The sequence below is a fragment of the Dissoconium aciculare genome (assembly GCF_010015565.1).
Source record: "Dissoconium aciculare CBS 342.82 unplaced genomic scaffold K489scaffold_9, whole genome shotgun sequence".
Lineage (NCBI taxonomy): Eukaryota > Fungi > Ascomycota > Dothideomycetes > Mycosphaerellales > Dissoconiaceae > Dissoconium > Dissoconium aciculare.
The window spans coordinates 862905-877730 of NW_022984959.1; the positions used below are offsets into that span (position 1 = coordinate 862905).

At 50.8% G+C, this 14826-nt stretch overlaps 6 protein-coding genes across 6 annotated transcripts; 3 read left to right on the top strand and 3 right to left on the bottom strand.

Annotated features, from left to right (window-relative positions):
* Positions 1-246: 246 nt before the first annotated feature.
* K489DRAFT_372135 (putative nonribosomal peptide synthase) lies at positions 247-7788 on the top strand (the record flags this gene model as incomplete). The annotated part of the gene is made up of 1 exon (XM_033603306.1): positions 247-7788. One exon carries the CDS (start codon positions 247-249, stop codon positions 7786-7788), a length of 7542 nt encoding a protein of 2513 aa, XP_033458247.1.
* Positions 7789-8231: 443 nt separating this feature from the next.
* On the bottom strand, positions 8232-8639 carry K489DRAFT_382257 (stress responsive A/B barrel domain protein). The gene is made up of 2 exons (XM_033605332.1): positions 8528-8639; positions 8232-8448 (listed from the first exon to the last, which is right to left on the bottom strand). Exons 1-2 carry the CDS (start codon positions 8624-8626, stop codon positions 8239-8241), a joined length of 309 nt encoding a protein of 102 aa, XP_033458248.1. The 5' UTR covers positions 8627-8639; the 3' UTR covers positions 8232-8238.
* A 1449-nt stretch (positions 8640-10088) lies between these two features.
* On the bottom strand, positions 10089-10814 carry K489DRAFT_322946 (uncharacterized protein; the record flags this gene model as incomplete). The annotated part of the gene is made up of 1 exon (XM_033601661.1): positions 10089-10814. The coding sequence occupies one exon, from the start codon at positions 10812-10814 to the stop codon at positions 10089-10091; it is 726 nt and encodes a 241-aa protein (XP_033458249.1).
* A 190-nt stretch (positions 10815-11004) lies between these two features.
* On the top strand, positions 11005-12927 carry K489DRAFT_382261 (Zip-domain-containing protein). Its single transcript, XM_033605333.1, has 3 exons — positions 11005-11179; positions 11283-12361; positions 12418-12927. Exons 1-3 carry the CDS (start codon positions 11036-11038, stop codon positions 12431-12433), a joined length of 1239 nt encoding a protein of 412 aa, XP_033458250.1. The 5' UTR covers positions 11005-11035; the 3' UTR covers positions 12434-12927.
* Positions 12908-13517, bottom strand: K489DRAFT_382264 (uncharacterized protein). Its single transcript, XM_033605334.1, has one exon. The coding sequence runs from the start codon at positions 13461-13463 to the stop codon at positions 12996-12998; it is 468 nt and encodes a 155-aa protein (XP_033458251.1). The 5' UTR covers positions 13464-13517; the 3' UTR covers positions 12908-12995.
* A 406-nt stretch (positions 13518-13923) lies between these two features.
* K489DRAFT_269358 (uncharacterized protein) lies at positions 13924-14392 on the top strand. Its single transcript, XM_033600101.1, has one exon. It carries the CDS (start codon positions 13958-13960, stop codon positions 14213-14215), a length of 258 nt encoding a protein of 85 aa, XP_033458252.1. The 5' UTR covers positions 13924-13957; the 3' UTR covers positions 14216-14392.
* The last annotated feature ends 434 nt before the right edge of the window (positions 14393-14826 follow it).

Consider the following 14826-nt stretch of genomic DNA (forward strand, 5'->3'; position numbering starts at 1 on the left):
AGGGTGGGTAGAGTGTTTGCAAGATTGTTCTTGCTGGTCAGAGAAGAGAAACACGATCATGGCCTTAAAGTTGCTCAATAGATGACAAGCGTGTTGCACTAGGTCACTTAGTATGATATGTGAAGAGAATATATAATGTGCGGGCCTCTGTAAAACGATATCAACATGCTCGATCAACCACTTTAGACATTTGTGATCGAAAGATTTTCAAGCTACGTCTCAAATTTCTGGTTCCCACTACATCAGATGATCGGCACTGTGACTATCAAGGAGGTCTTCGAGGATTCTGACCTCGAGATCGTCCATTCCCGTCATGGCTTGCTCTCGTTGGGCAAGATTAGTGGCGCTCGTGGAGAGAAGCAGGTTCATGAGGCCGCAAGTCATGAATCTGAACCGTTTTCTCTGACTCCAGTCCAAGAAGAGATCAAACAGGACCGGAGAGGGGCGACAATTTCCTGGGCATCTTTGACGTTTGACGTTACAGCTATACCAGATGTTAGTATAGAGAAATTGGCAATGGTGTGGCAAGCACTTGCATCACAACACTCGATCCTGAGGACAAAACTAGTCGAAGGTCCAGCCGGAACGCAACAGCTCATTTCCCGGAGGGCGTCTTACATTCGCCTGTATGGAGACAATGAGAATCATCCAGAGACAGCGTTTCTTGTACTCAACATCAACAAGGAGATGAAAAGCCTGAGTCTTAAAATTCATCCCTTACTCATCGACCAGTCATCGCTTCATCTCCTCCTGACAGACTTTACATCATTCTGGAATGGGTTCGCCATCTTGCATCGACCTCAATTCGGGGACTATGCACAAGCAGTGAAGCGGAAAGGGACTTCGGAGGCCATCTCCTACTGGCGGTCTCAATTTGACAGACACGCGCCGAGCGCCGTGGCTATTCCGGGAACCTCACGAAGCAGATCGATCCTCGACATTGGCTTTGGCATTGAAGATTTGCTGGCTAGTATCAGGCAGAGCACTGGATTCTCTGAGAATGTGATCATCTCAGCAGCCTGGGCACTCGTTCTCTCTCGTCACACAGCTTCAGACCAAGTGATGTTCAACGTGACGGACCGAGACCGTAAAACTTTGCCGAACGATGGTATTATCGGGCCGCTGGACGTAGACTTCCCGATTCGGCTCACGCTTGACGGCGAACTTTCAGGCTTGAAATTATTGCAACACGTCTGCGAGCAGATCGATGAAGCTGGCTCATACAGCTACATCGGAAGGAGCGGGATCATCGAAAACGTCCCCGAGTACTTGAGAGCTATTCCAAGCATACGCTTAGTCCATTTTGCAGATCACTCTCAGCCAACTCCCGTCTCCACCGGCATTGATATCACAATATGTGTACCCACCGCAACGGTGCATGTCGAGGCTGACACGTCTACAACACAGTCTGAATGCAGTATAATGGTGGAGCATATGTGGCAAGCCCTGAGAGAGCTGAACATCTCACCCGAAAAATTGCTGCAAGACTTTAATTTGGTGTCGCGATCAGAGCTGGGAAGAATCCTTGATATGGGGCTGCCACAATATACTGCTGGCCCAGCGACCACATTGCACGACTTGATCACACAGCAAGCCCATGCGCAACCAGACAAAATTGCTTTACAGTTTGAAGACGGCTCAACCTTTACCTATGCTGAAGTGGATGACATCTCCCACAGACTGGCTACAATTCTGCGGCAATGGGTACGACCTGGCAGCATTGTAGCTATACATGCTGACATGTCATGTCAAACGATCATGTGTCTACTTGCCATCATCAAGGCTGGCGGAGCTTATCTGATCATCGATCCCTTGCTTCCGACACAGCGCAAAGCTTATTTCCTCAAGGATAGCCATGCAGAAGTCTGTATCGTTTCTGAATCTTACTATAAAGATTCGCATGCGTGGTCTGAAGATGAACGGAAGTTTCTTATCCTCGGAGAGCTCCTGGATCTGATCACGCGTCCTGAGACTGAAAACCCCACCGTAACTCCACTTTCGGATGTGGCTCCAGCCTACATCGTTTACACCTCCGGGTCTAGCGGAGAGCCTAAAGGGGCTGTGTTATCACATCGAGCAGCTTGTGCCGGTATTCAGTGCTCCACTACCGATACTTCGACAAGGAGGCTCCTCTTCTACAACCCGATATTCTCTGCTGCACAGAGAACAATATGGTCTACACTTGCACACGGCGGTTGCTTGTGCCTTGCAAGCCAATCGAGTCTGACCGTTCGCTTGAGCGAGACCATCAACACCATGCAGATCACAGACTTGGGGATCACATCTTCCGCAATCGTCCTACTAGATCCTGCGTCCCTCACGAGCTTAAAGCGGGTCACCATGACAGGCGAGCCTATCTCCCGCGAAGTCGCCCTGCTATGGTCTAACAAAGTGGAGCTGTTCAACAACTACGGCCTGACAGAGTGCACACAACTGAACTGGGGTTGTAGAATTGACTCGGCGACAGACGATCCATCCAATATCGGTAAGCCAAGAGATACCACCGGATCAATAATCCTTACAGCTGGTACGACATCGGCTTCGCCATTGTGTGTACCGGGAGAACTCTGCTTATATGGCCCTCAATTGGCGACGCAATATCTTAACAAGCCAAGCCAAACAAGCGAAAAGTTCATCGATCATCCTCATCTCTCAAATCAACGACTCTACCGTACAGGCGATCTGGCGGTCAGACATCTCGATGGCTCGGTCTCTATCTTGGGCCGGTGTGACGATCAACTCAAAGTAAATGGACAACGTGTGGAGCCACGCGAGATCGAACTCGTGACACGCAAACATGACCGAGTCGTTGCTGCAATCGTTACATCCATCGTCATTGAGCAACGGAAGACTTTGGTGGCATTCATTCAGCATGATAACAAGATCGAATGGAAAACTCTGGTGTCCTCTCTACGCGACTTCAGCTTACAGAAACTCCCGATATACATGATCCCGACGTACTGGATTGAGATGGAGACCATGCCGCTCAACGCAAACGGAAAAGTTGATTACCCTTCCCTCAAAGCTAAGCTCCAGGGCAAGACGCATGCGGACCTGGTGTCAGAACTGCTTTCTGATGACATGCCAGAGCTTGATGAAAATCTCACGGAGCCGCAAATCCTTTTGCGAACCGTAATCTCGGCAGAGCTGGAATTGCCGAAGTCCGCATGGAGCATGAAAACCTCGTTCTTCGAACTCGCAGGTGACTCCTTGAGGGCAATACGCATTGTCTCTGCACTTCTGGCTCATGGTTACAGCATGAATGTCAGGGATCTATTGTTGTCTGACAATCTGTACGAAGCTGCGGACAAAATGCAGCCCTCAGCCAACGGTAGTGCACCCTTGAGTGTTGTTCCATTCTCTCTGCTTGACGCTTCCAAAGCTGGAAAGTACAAAGCTTTCGAAGACGCGTATCCGGTCACGCCGCTCCAGGAGAGTGTCCTCTCTGCACATATTCTGTCAGGCACCTATGTCTACGACCGCGTGTTCAAGGTTGATGATGCCGACATTGATCGACTTCGCGGAGCGTTCCAAAGCGTAATCGCTCGCAACCAGATCTATCGCACTAAGTTCGTGCAATCGGAAAATTCATACGACCAGGTAGTACACAGATCATTCGAACTGCCATGGAATCATATGACCGCGATCAACCTGGAGACCTACCTTCAACAGATTCGGGCTGGGACGCGCGATCTCAACGATGACATGATAAAAGTAGCACTGATAGCGGATGACTTACTCGTGGTTAGTATGCATCACGCGCTCTTCGATTTCTGGTCATCAAGCTTTTTGTTTGATGATGTCAACGTGGTGTACCGCGGCGGAGCGGCTCCTGATCGGCCATCCTTCTCAGCTTTCGTCTACCATTCACAAAATCTGAGCTTTGAGAAGTCACAAAGCTTCTGGGCACACCATCTTGAGAATGCCGAGCCCACCATTCTCGGCAAGGATGCAGCAGACTTCGGTGTTGCCAGACGAGTCTTGACACGAGACTTCAAAGATCTAAGTTCCGGTACTAGCGTGTCTTTTGGGGCGTTTGTCTATGCCGCGTGGGCTGTGGTCTTGTGGAAGCATACCGGTCAGAAAGACGTGACGTTTGCAATCACGCTCTCGGGCCGTGATGCTCCGATTCCGAATGTGCAGACCCTCAACGGACCAACTTTGGCCACAGTGCCCATACACCTCCGGATAGATTCCGACATCAGCTTCCTCGAATTTGCCAAGTATGTACAGTCTGAACTGTGGAACATTGCTGAATTCGCGCAATATGGTTTGAGAAATGCTTTGGCTGCTGCTAACGTGGATGGCGTCCTCTTCGACTCTTTGGTGAATTTTCTGGTTCGTCCAGGGGCAACCACAGACGAAGATGTTCTTAAGGCGTACGGACAAAGGCCTACATGGGAGACCGGTTACAAATCCCTTGAAGTCGAGGAGCTGGAGCCGGGTCGACACGAGATTAAGTTCTCGGGCCGGATCGATGCTTCGAAGGCTCGTTTTATTTTAGATCAAGTCTGCCGAGTCCTTGAGGACGACTTGAATCAACTTCGAGAGCCATTACGCAATCTGAGCATTGTTCGTGGAGCGGAGCTCGAATGGTTGAAGTCGCTTGCCGCTTGCGATGGCGGTGTCTATACGCTTCTGCAGGAGCCATTCGAGAATGTTGCTGGAGCATCCGCTCAGTCCAATGCAATCGAGTTTCGGAATGAACGTGCGATAACATACACGGAGCTCAATGCCAGAGCTAACCAGCTGGCCCGCCATCTTCGCGAACAGAGCATTGGTCCGGACGTTCTCGTCCCGATATGCTTGCCTAAATCAGTGCAGCAGATTGTATGTATCCTGGCGGTGCTAAAGGCGGGTGGCGCCTTTGTGCCATTGGACCCGGACAACCCGATCGAACGAAACAATTTCATCGTTCGAGATGTCTCTGCGACTATCGTACTGACCGACGAGAATTACGCCCCCTTGTTCGAGCAAAGCGCAAATACCGTTAAGATCATCGATGTACTCGAGCTCGACTGCTCTTCTTACGCCTCAGAGAATCTCCGCATCACGGGGCTCACTCCCGAAAATCTTGCGTATGCGATCTACACTTCTGGGAGCACTGGAGTTCCGAAGGGTGTGCTGATCCCTCACAAGTCCATCAGCTCTGGTATTGACAGCATTGTTGCAGTTGAAGGATTTGAGAGCTCCTGGCGCGTGCTTCAATTCTCCAATTATGTCTTCGATGTCGCCATAGGCGATATCTTCTGCACTTTCAGGGTCGGCGCAACACTATGCATGGCTCCAATGAGCGATCTCATGGCCGATCTTGCTGGAGAGATCAACCGCATGAGCGTTGATCGAATCTTTCTTACGCCCACCGTGGCAAAGTTACTTTCTCCCGAGGACGTACCTCAGGTCCGAGGAATCTATCTCGCTGGTGAGCAGGTGACTCAAGATTTGGTCGAAAAGTGGACACCGTACTGCAAGGTCATGAATTGCTATGGTCCCACAGAAGCATCCATCCTTGTAGCTGCCGGCGAGATTACTGCCGGGAGCAGTTCCAGAATAATTGGAGCACCTTTACGTCACTGCTCTGGTATGATCCTCGAACGAGACGGCACAAGCATGGTGCCATTTGGAGCAGTCGGTGAACTCTGCTTTGGCGGGTTTCAGCTGGCCCGTGAGTACCTTAATCGACCAGATGCTACAGCGAAGGCGTTCATCAACCTCGAAGGGCGGAGAATTTACCGAACGGGTGACCTTGCCTGCTGGACCGCCGATGGTAGAATCGAATGCCTTGGACGAATGGATTCACAGGTTAAGATTTCGGGTCACAGAATTGAAATTGGAGAAGTTGAAGCTGCGATCTTAGCCACCCAAGTTGTTCCGGATACGGTGGTGGTTGCGGCCAAAATTGGCGATCGGACTCATCTAATCGCATTCTGCGTCATGGACGCAGGGACCGATCTGATCCACGGAGACTCTAAATATTCGAAAGAGTGCATGGAGTCTCTCACAGCCCTTTCGCTTGGACTCTCATCGCTCTCACCATACATGGTGCCTCAGCACTGGGTGGCTCTCAGATCGCTTCCGCGATCGCCTTCTGGCAAGGCGGACCGACGGAGACTTCTCACCTTTGCCGAGGAGATGGACGACACGGAGTTGAGTCGATATGCTCTGGGAGAGCAAGTGGAGGCGGCATTTACTCCGCCAAGCACGCCTGAACAATTCACTCTCAGGTCGCTCTGGGCGGAAATGTTCGCAATCGATGAAGAGACCGTGAGCGCGACGGGCGCGTTCTTCATGTATGGCGGAGATTCCATTGCTGCTATAAATCTATCCGGCAAATGCCGAGGGCTGGGCTTCTCTTTGTCTGTGAGCGACATCATGGCCTTTCCGCTCCTCCAGGACATGGCGGCCCACATGCGGTTGATCGAGGGCACGAGTCAGCACCAAGATGCGCCCGGCCTGGAGATGTCAAAGCAGCTGACGCAACATCTCGCCGCGAAAGGTCTTTACAATGATCAGATCGAAGCAGTATGGCCGTCGCCTCCGGGCGTGGAGGAATTTTTGATCCGGGGCGCCGACAAGTCGCAATCTTGGCAGTGTCAGACCGTCCGACCCTTGCCTCCCAACTTCGATTGGTCCGAATGGATCCGGCTCACGACAGAGCTTACACGAAGAAATGAGATTCTTCGTACCCTGTGGGCCTATGACAATGACCGTTGGATCCAGATTGTATTGAAGCATCCGACTCTGGACTCGGAAGTTATCCGATGTGCGAGTCCAGAGCATCGCAAGAAAATGGCGTCGCGCGTCTGGGACGAGCGTTTCACGATTGATAGCTGCAAACCCTTCGTCCGGTATCGGCTGCTCGAGACCGAGTCTACAGGCGAACGACATCTTTTGATCAAGATTCATCATGCCATGTATGATGGTACATTGCTCAGGATTTTCGACGAGCAGTTTCAAGCTTTGCACAACGGATCGCAACTCCCAGAAAGTGTAGCATTTGCACACTACGTAGGACACATATCCTCTATCCCAAGTCAGAGCCGTGACGATAGCCTTGAGTTCTGGGCGAAGCTGCTTGCTGATGGACCGCTTCCATTCCCGAGCCCTGCTGAGCACCGACTGCCAGCTCAGACGTCTTCTATGATCTTGAAGAGTGCATCTTCGCGGGTCGACGGTTTCGCGGCGCAATGTGGTGTAACAATCCCCATCGTGTTCCAATCTGCCTTTACAGTCCTGCTTGCGGACCTTGGCGGAACTTCTGAAGTGATCTACGACAACCTGATCACAGGACGGAACATCGACATGGAAAACGCGCAGCTGATCAACGGCAACTGCGCCAATTTTCTCCCGTTTCGAGGATCGATCACCGAGAGCACGACAGTCCGTGATCTGCTCAAGGCGACCCAGGATCTTTTCTGGAAGGCCACGGAGCATGGCGATGTGAATCTGACCGCCATAAACGAAGCTCTAGGTGACGCAGACAGCGCGAGCCCTTGTCGTTCTCTATTCTTGTTCCAGCCGTTCGAGCCCGTCACGGGTACCGCAAAGCACATGCGATGGATGGTCATGGCCGGCAGTGAGGTAACGATGCCGATTGACTACGCTTTGCACCTCGAGGTATCGAAGACCATTGCCGGCTATAATGTGAAATTCAAATTTGATGAAAACCTCTTCTGCAAAGAGGAAGCTGACCGCATTGGGGATTCGTATCTGGCAATTCTTGATGAGATGATCTTGCGATCTTTCTCCGTGCTGTCGTCGTTTGATACAGTCTCTCTGGAGCTATAGACTTCGGGCCATTTTGGGCGGGATGGGTATTCTGTGGGCTTTACGAAGGACGCGAAAGAGCCTCAATCGCGATTTATACTAGAATGGACTTCAAAATTGTCACGTGTTCATGTCAACGTTTTGTATCAAGATCCAATGGAAGTACCTGGATTTTAAATGGTGATCCTTTGTGTCAGCCCCGTCGTGTCCGATATGAAAATGATTCGTCTGAGAGAAGGAGGAAATGTGAAGCCCCAAAATCATCATGAGACAACTTGCGCGACCGCCGTGCCAAGCAGATTTTTCGCAAGGATGATGGGAGTCCATCGTCACATGATATAGAAGCCAACGACGGTCTTGTGGATTACAGCAAAGAGAAGATGTAACAAGAAAATAGAGCGCTGGATAAATCAATTTTATTTCTTTGGATCACTTTTCGTCGGAAATATATCCCTGAATCGTAGACTCCCATCATTTCTCGAAGTAGAAAATCAGGACATCGCCCGTTTTCTTCGGCATTGCAAATGCCTTCAGGTCTTTGTGTGCCAGACACTCGTCGTCGTAGTATTTCATGTCGTCGAGGGTGTCGAATGTGGTGCGGACGGCGAGCGTGTAGCCCTTGGAGCGTTGATCGGGGAGGGTGGGATCGGCTTCGCAGGTGGTGATATAGGGTTTGCCGTTCTGTTTGACCAAATCCATGAGTACATTCGTTGAGAAGTGTTCTTGGAAAAGCAATTGCTTTCTGATGAGGAAGACTTACCCGCACAGCGGCTTTTTGGAGGCCTGAATATTTCTCAATCATGAGTTGGACGTCCTTAGGCTCTGGGATTTGAAAGAATGTAAAGCGCTGGATGACCATCTTCGCAATCAACCCTTGAGTTTGGGTGGAATCGTACTTCGATATGACGACAAGGGCAACGACGATTGGTTTTGTTTCACATGAGGTTTACGGTTTAACAAAGAGAGAGGAAAGCTTCTTATATACCCACGATCGTTTGCGAGTGGTCATTGAAGAGATTCACCTTAACGCCGAAGAGGCGCGCGAGAGACGTGTGGTGCAGACGTACAGTAATGGTGCAGGTACCACAGCGTAAGCGCTATCGCTGATTTGGATCGTTTCCGCGAGGATTTGTAGATGTCATCAAGAGTAGTGATGATCATACATGCATGGACACTTGGACAATGAGGTATCGCTGCCCTGGATTGGTAAGCAAAAGCTGTGGAAGCCAGGTGATCACTACTCACTCTGGCTGGCGTCAGGATTCACTCATTGGTAGCTGAGCGGATGATAAGCACTACTGATGTCCATTCAATTTCACTGCAGAATGGACAATGCGCTGCAACAATTGACTGCCCAGGTGCAGCAAAATGTGTTGACGACGAAGAAGGGCACTCCGATGGCTAATCCGATGCTCGTTTCTCTGTTGAGTAATAATGCAATACTTGTCTCAGGAGGATGATGCTATACAACAGCCACAGCTCGTCGAGGTTGTCAATAGTGCAGGCATGGTTCGTCCAGCGCAACTATCGCAATGCTGATCAGTGAAACGAAATTTGAAAAATTGTTGTTGTCAATGTGAATTTCAGCCATGCAGCGCAAATTAACGCTACAATTAACTAAGCTGTGACTGTTGTAGTCTCAGAATCAGGAGCATGGCTCAGCCAACTCGATTCATACATTGGCATGCAATTCCGCAATTCCGTGGCAGAGTATCTCTCAAGCATTGCAGGTGAATTCCGCGTGCCAATCTACATTTTCTTGTAGCAGCCGCTCCAATGTGCTCTAAGACTCGGGTTGTGTTCGAGCTGGCAGTGTCGGCGTGTGGACTCGAGACGGTCGTTCCGGCATTTGGAGAATTGAGATTCCCCAGTTTCAGGTCCCCAATGTGGCGCGTTGAAATAGCTCGTTCGCTGCTGGGTTGCTAGATCTGATAGATTGACCCAATGTGAAACAGGCCTAGTCATGGATTCGGCTGTGCAGTACGGTGCTGGCCGTGAACCCTGGATGGGTCCTGAATGCTCGCCGGCACCACATATCTTGGTGAGACACACTAGGTCGATTTCCGTTCATGAGAACAACTTTGGAGCAGAAACTTCAAGCATGGGCTGCACTCAAGACCACCAAGTACCCATTTTATTGTCCTCAGGTCGTCGCATTACATAGCTGTGTGGCGCTCTGCTCCTGCGAATAGCCGAGTGCGCTCCTGTCAAATGGTCTCGATCGCACTTTGCTCATGGCAATATTTCTTATCTGCAGGTCGACATGATCGCAGGTGGACCGCGAGTTGCCGGGCAAGTCGCAGGCCATTGCGACTTGTTCTTCATTCTATTGAGCCACCGTTTTCGCGCCACCTCTTGATGCGCTTCTTGAGGTCTCCCTCACTTCTCTGCATGTAGTTGATCTTGATGTCGCGCGCCATCTTACCAGTGTCATCTCCATATTTCTCTACGAGGGCCTCGATGAATTCGCGTTCTCCATCAGGCTGTTTGCGCTTGTATTTTGTCACAGGTCTGCTCGCCTCCTCTTCAAGTTGTCTGACGGTGTCCGTGACCGCGGATTTGGAAGTCGAGCTCGGCTTCTTCATCACGGCCTCATGTTGATTTTGCAGACTGAAAATTCCCGTATCATCCTCGGAATCTGAGTCGAGATCGTTCAAAGGATCGTTGAGCGGATTTGCTTTTGGTGCCTCGCCATCGAGCACGCGCAAAATTTTGCCGGTCTCGGGGTCTCGCTCGATCTTTGCCTCTGATAAATCAATCTTTTGATTACGCTTGGAAGAGCTGGTGATGTTGAGCGCGTCACGAAGGCTGTATCTGTCGCCGGTTTCTACAGACTGGATGTCCGACACTTTCTTCTCGATACCACCAGTGTTCTTGTTCAGCCTCGCCGTCAAGCCTAGTCGCTTGTAGTTCTGCGCAAGGGTTTGCGTCTTGTCCCAATTGGCGGCGATGACGGGATGAGCCAACAGACGTTTCTTAGACTTAGGCTTATGTTTGACTTTGCTCACACTTGAGCGGTTCTTCCTCTTCTGTAATTCGCGACCCATGGTGTTTGTCTTGCCGCGAATGGAATGCGAAGATTGTGCAAATGGTGATGAATTCTCGGAGATTCAAAAAATTATCTCCATCACATGTCAGGGCTCCGCGAAATCTTGGCGCTCAGCTCGCCGTACCTTCCCTGAACCCTGTCCTGCAGGCCATGCCATTGGGACTTGTACGTTAGACATCACGGTGGCATTTCAAGACACCATCAATACTGCTCGCCAGGATGGCTTCAAGAGGTGTTTACCTGACAGCATTGCTGCTCCTGGCATTGCTTATTTGCAGCGTGGTTGCGGAAAAGAGCGCGATCAATCTCGCCAGCCACGATGTTGCATCCCTGAGCACGCAAGAGATCGAGGAGCAGCTACAGGTATGCATGGATCGCAATCGCGATCACGATCACAATCGACCAAGATGTCGTCTTCGCAACATCATCTCATACTTTGAACTTCATCTAACTGGGTCATCTGTAGCAATGTCCAATCATACAGCAAATTGTCGCACACAAACTCGAACATGAGCCAGTACAATCCTCCTTCTTGCAGCAGAGCTTCAAAGTGCTCTTTCCGTTCACCAGCCCAGCACTCAATGCCTTAATGGGTACACTGTACATCTCTGGCCCACCAAACTTCCTTCTCGCGTTGGTCCCGCCGAACATCGACCCGAGCAGCCTAAATGTCATGGTGGCTTTCGCAGTCGGCGGCTTACTCGGAGACACGCTCTTTCACCTACTTCCCGAGATCTTCCTGGGTGAGGTTCCTGAAGGAGAAGTGCGGGCTGTGCTCGTCGAGCCGAACAAGAATCTGCTTCTTGGAGTAGCCATCTTGATTGGCTTCGTAACATTTGTTGCTATGGACAAAGGTCTTCGCATTGCGACTGGAGGAGAAGGCCATTCCCACGACCACTCACACGGACACGCTCTTGAGGAAAAGGTGACGACCAGTGCAACACCTTCCAAATCTGATAAGTCATCGGTTCGCAAGCGCAAAGGTGAAAAGGCGGACAGAGGCACAACCATGGTGAAAAAGGAGGACCCCAAGCCTTCGGTGAAGCTCTCGGCGTATCTCAACATCATTGCCGACTTCACACACAACATTACGGATGGACTTGCGATGTCATCATCGTTCTACGCCAGCCCAACCATAGGCGCGACTACCACTCTTGCCGTCTTTTGCCACGAGATTCCACATGAGGTTGGCGACTTTGCGCTTCTGATTCAGGGAGGTATGAGCAAGCGCACTGCAATGGCCCTGCAATTTGTCACTGCGCTCGGTGCTGTGCTGGGAGCTATCATTGGAATCGCTGTTCAGGAGCTTGGAGGCAATTCCGCTTCAGTGGTAGGCTCCGTGGCCAGTGGAAACACTGGCTTGTGGGGTACCAGTTTGCAATGGGGGGACATGTTGCTTCCCTTCACCGCAGGCACGTTCCTGTACGTTGGCACTGTGGGTGTTGTGCCCGAGATGTTGGAGACGGGACCAGATCGTATGAAGGAGCTCAGGAGCATGGCGCTGCAATTTGCGGCCATGGCTGCTGGGGCGGGCATTATGCTTGGGTGAGTAACAAATTCGTACACGACAGTGAAGTAAAGACTAATCCGTACTCTAACAGAATTTCCTGGGATTGAGCGTGAGATAACGCTGCCTCTTCCGCAGCCTGGTCCATGCCACCTTGTTTCCCACCACCTGTGTCATTATAACATAAATTCCAGACCAGAAAAGAACGAGTCTCGACGACTTGATCTTCTCGAGGTAATCTTTTGGGCCCATTTCTCAGCTTTCTGCGCTTTTGACGAGATACTATGGCGTTTTGAGGACGTGACGTGCGCTGCATGTAATCCGGATCCCTCATGGCCATCTTCATCGTGCGAGTGCCAAATCGGGTGCATGCGAAGACCGTCGAATTGCGGTCTGTCGAAAACCACGCCTGGATTGATGTTGATGTATCCGCCGCCGATGGTCTCGTCGCCATCGCTCAAAGGACTCGCGTGCTCGCTGGTTGACATGTCGAAGCTGCGGGTGGTGATTCGTCAGTACTGCCGACGAGTGGAGTATTGGGCAAGTGTGATATCTCACATGAAGCCGCCAAGATAGGTATGGTCGTTGACTATGCGTCCTCCAGCTTCGATGATGATTTGCTTGCATTCCTGCTCGGCTGCACTGAAGTCCGCCGCATCGGCTGCATGAATATCACACTGTATTGGTCGAAGTCAGCTCACACGTGGTGAGTATGGCCGCAATATAAAGTACCCTGTACAGTTCTGCAGGCCTGTGTGGCGGTCGGTGTTGCACGCTGACTGGTGATACACGGTCATGATTTGTGAGCCCCAGCGGCGAACTGATGTCGAAGAACCTGGAGTCCAACATCGCCGAGTCTCTCCACGACTGCTTACTTTCATCTTGCGTCTTGAATAGGAGTGACAGCAGCGAGCTCCGTCGGTGATGAGCACGCTTTCTTCTCTTCGACCAAGTCGGCAAGGCTGGTGACATTGTTGGCATCGACGCAAAGCCGCGTCTTGTTATCTTTGTTGACGACGGATAGACAGCCTCACGGCTCTGGCAATTTCCTGGGCTGCTTAAGGGAAACTTGCGATTTGCAATGTAACGGTAGTCCTTCGCTTTGCTCTTGCATCTTGAGGAGGTCGTATTGAACGCCATGAGTGCTCGAAAGTCATCGTGCGCACAGGCGGTTATCGCTACATCTACCAAGTGAAACGCCTTCGGGGTTTTGCGGATCGGTGACCATTTCACATTCCACTCGCTGCTTTGTTCTGCGAGAGTTCTCCCTCGCGAGTTTTGGTACAGAGTTAGAGTATGAGTGATCCAGTAGTTTATGCATTAATGTGGTTATGACATTTGTGAAGGCTGCGGTTCGCCGCGCCATCAAGATGTTGCCGGCTCGCCTATGCTGGTACGAGCAGTTACAGGACAGCAGAGATGCCGTTCAGGAAGTGAGGATTTTCACGTCTCTACCAGGTAATTGTCATTCCTGCAATGCAGTAGCGTTGACACAGGTCATACTGTACCTGCACCTCAGCGGGTATACTTGCCAATTACGCCGGAGATCAGTCCATCTTCAGAGTTACAGTGCTTGATGAATCAATCTTGTGTGACTCAGCGTTGTTACAATAAAATCCCCGTGTCTGTGGTTCATGAAAAGGTTCATGTACGCATTGATTGACCAGCATCGCACAACCACAACACCAACCCTAATCACAACCCTAATGCAATCGACGAGGCGTGTTAGGTTGCTCATCGATGTCCAGTCTGCTAAAGGCGGTCTCGAGCTTCTAGAGGCAACTGACGATCAAGTCAAGTCACATCGTTCCCTTGTCCAAGTACTCGTTCCAACCATCGTGATACCTGCTTTGATCGTCTTAGATCTTGCAGAGTTTAGATGGTCGAAATGAACCAATGACTACTGCCGTACAAGAAAAATTCCCATTTGCCAAGTGAACTCTGCGACCGTGTATGAGTACACTCACGGGCACAGGTCCGGCGAATGAACTCACCGGTAGACCTCAGACCAACCACAATCTTGTCTCACGATGCATAATTGAGTCAATCTTCTGAGATTGCCACCTTAAAACAGCCAGGCTCCTCCTCTCGAGTCGTGCATTTCCCAATGCAGGCAATGCTGCTCCGTTTGTGAAGCTCAGAGTCGATGCTCGAGAGCGGAATCGCTACCTGGCGCACGTCGGTGATCTTAAGCCACATCGTCGTCTCAAGAAGTTTGGTTCCTGTCTTTGAACCGCTGCGACAAGATGTGGTTCAATTCCGCGATTGAAAGAACGGAACTGCGTCGTGAGATAGTGATCGCCACAATTGCCAGGGAAATAACAGTTCACTCTGCGAACCAGAGGGGAAAGCTTACACGGACTGGCTCACCGGCACCAGTTCCGCTATGTGATCATCATAATTCGTTTCCCGTCACTCGGGAACGACAACCCTTGTGCGTGTGGTTTCGTGGTTAAATCTGCAAGTGCAGCCGTGGGCGATATGCATCGGAACTTGCATGCCA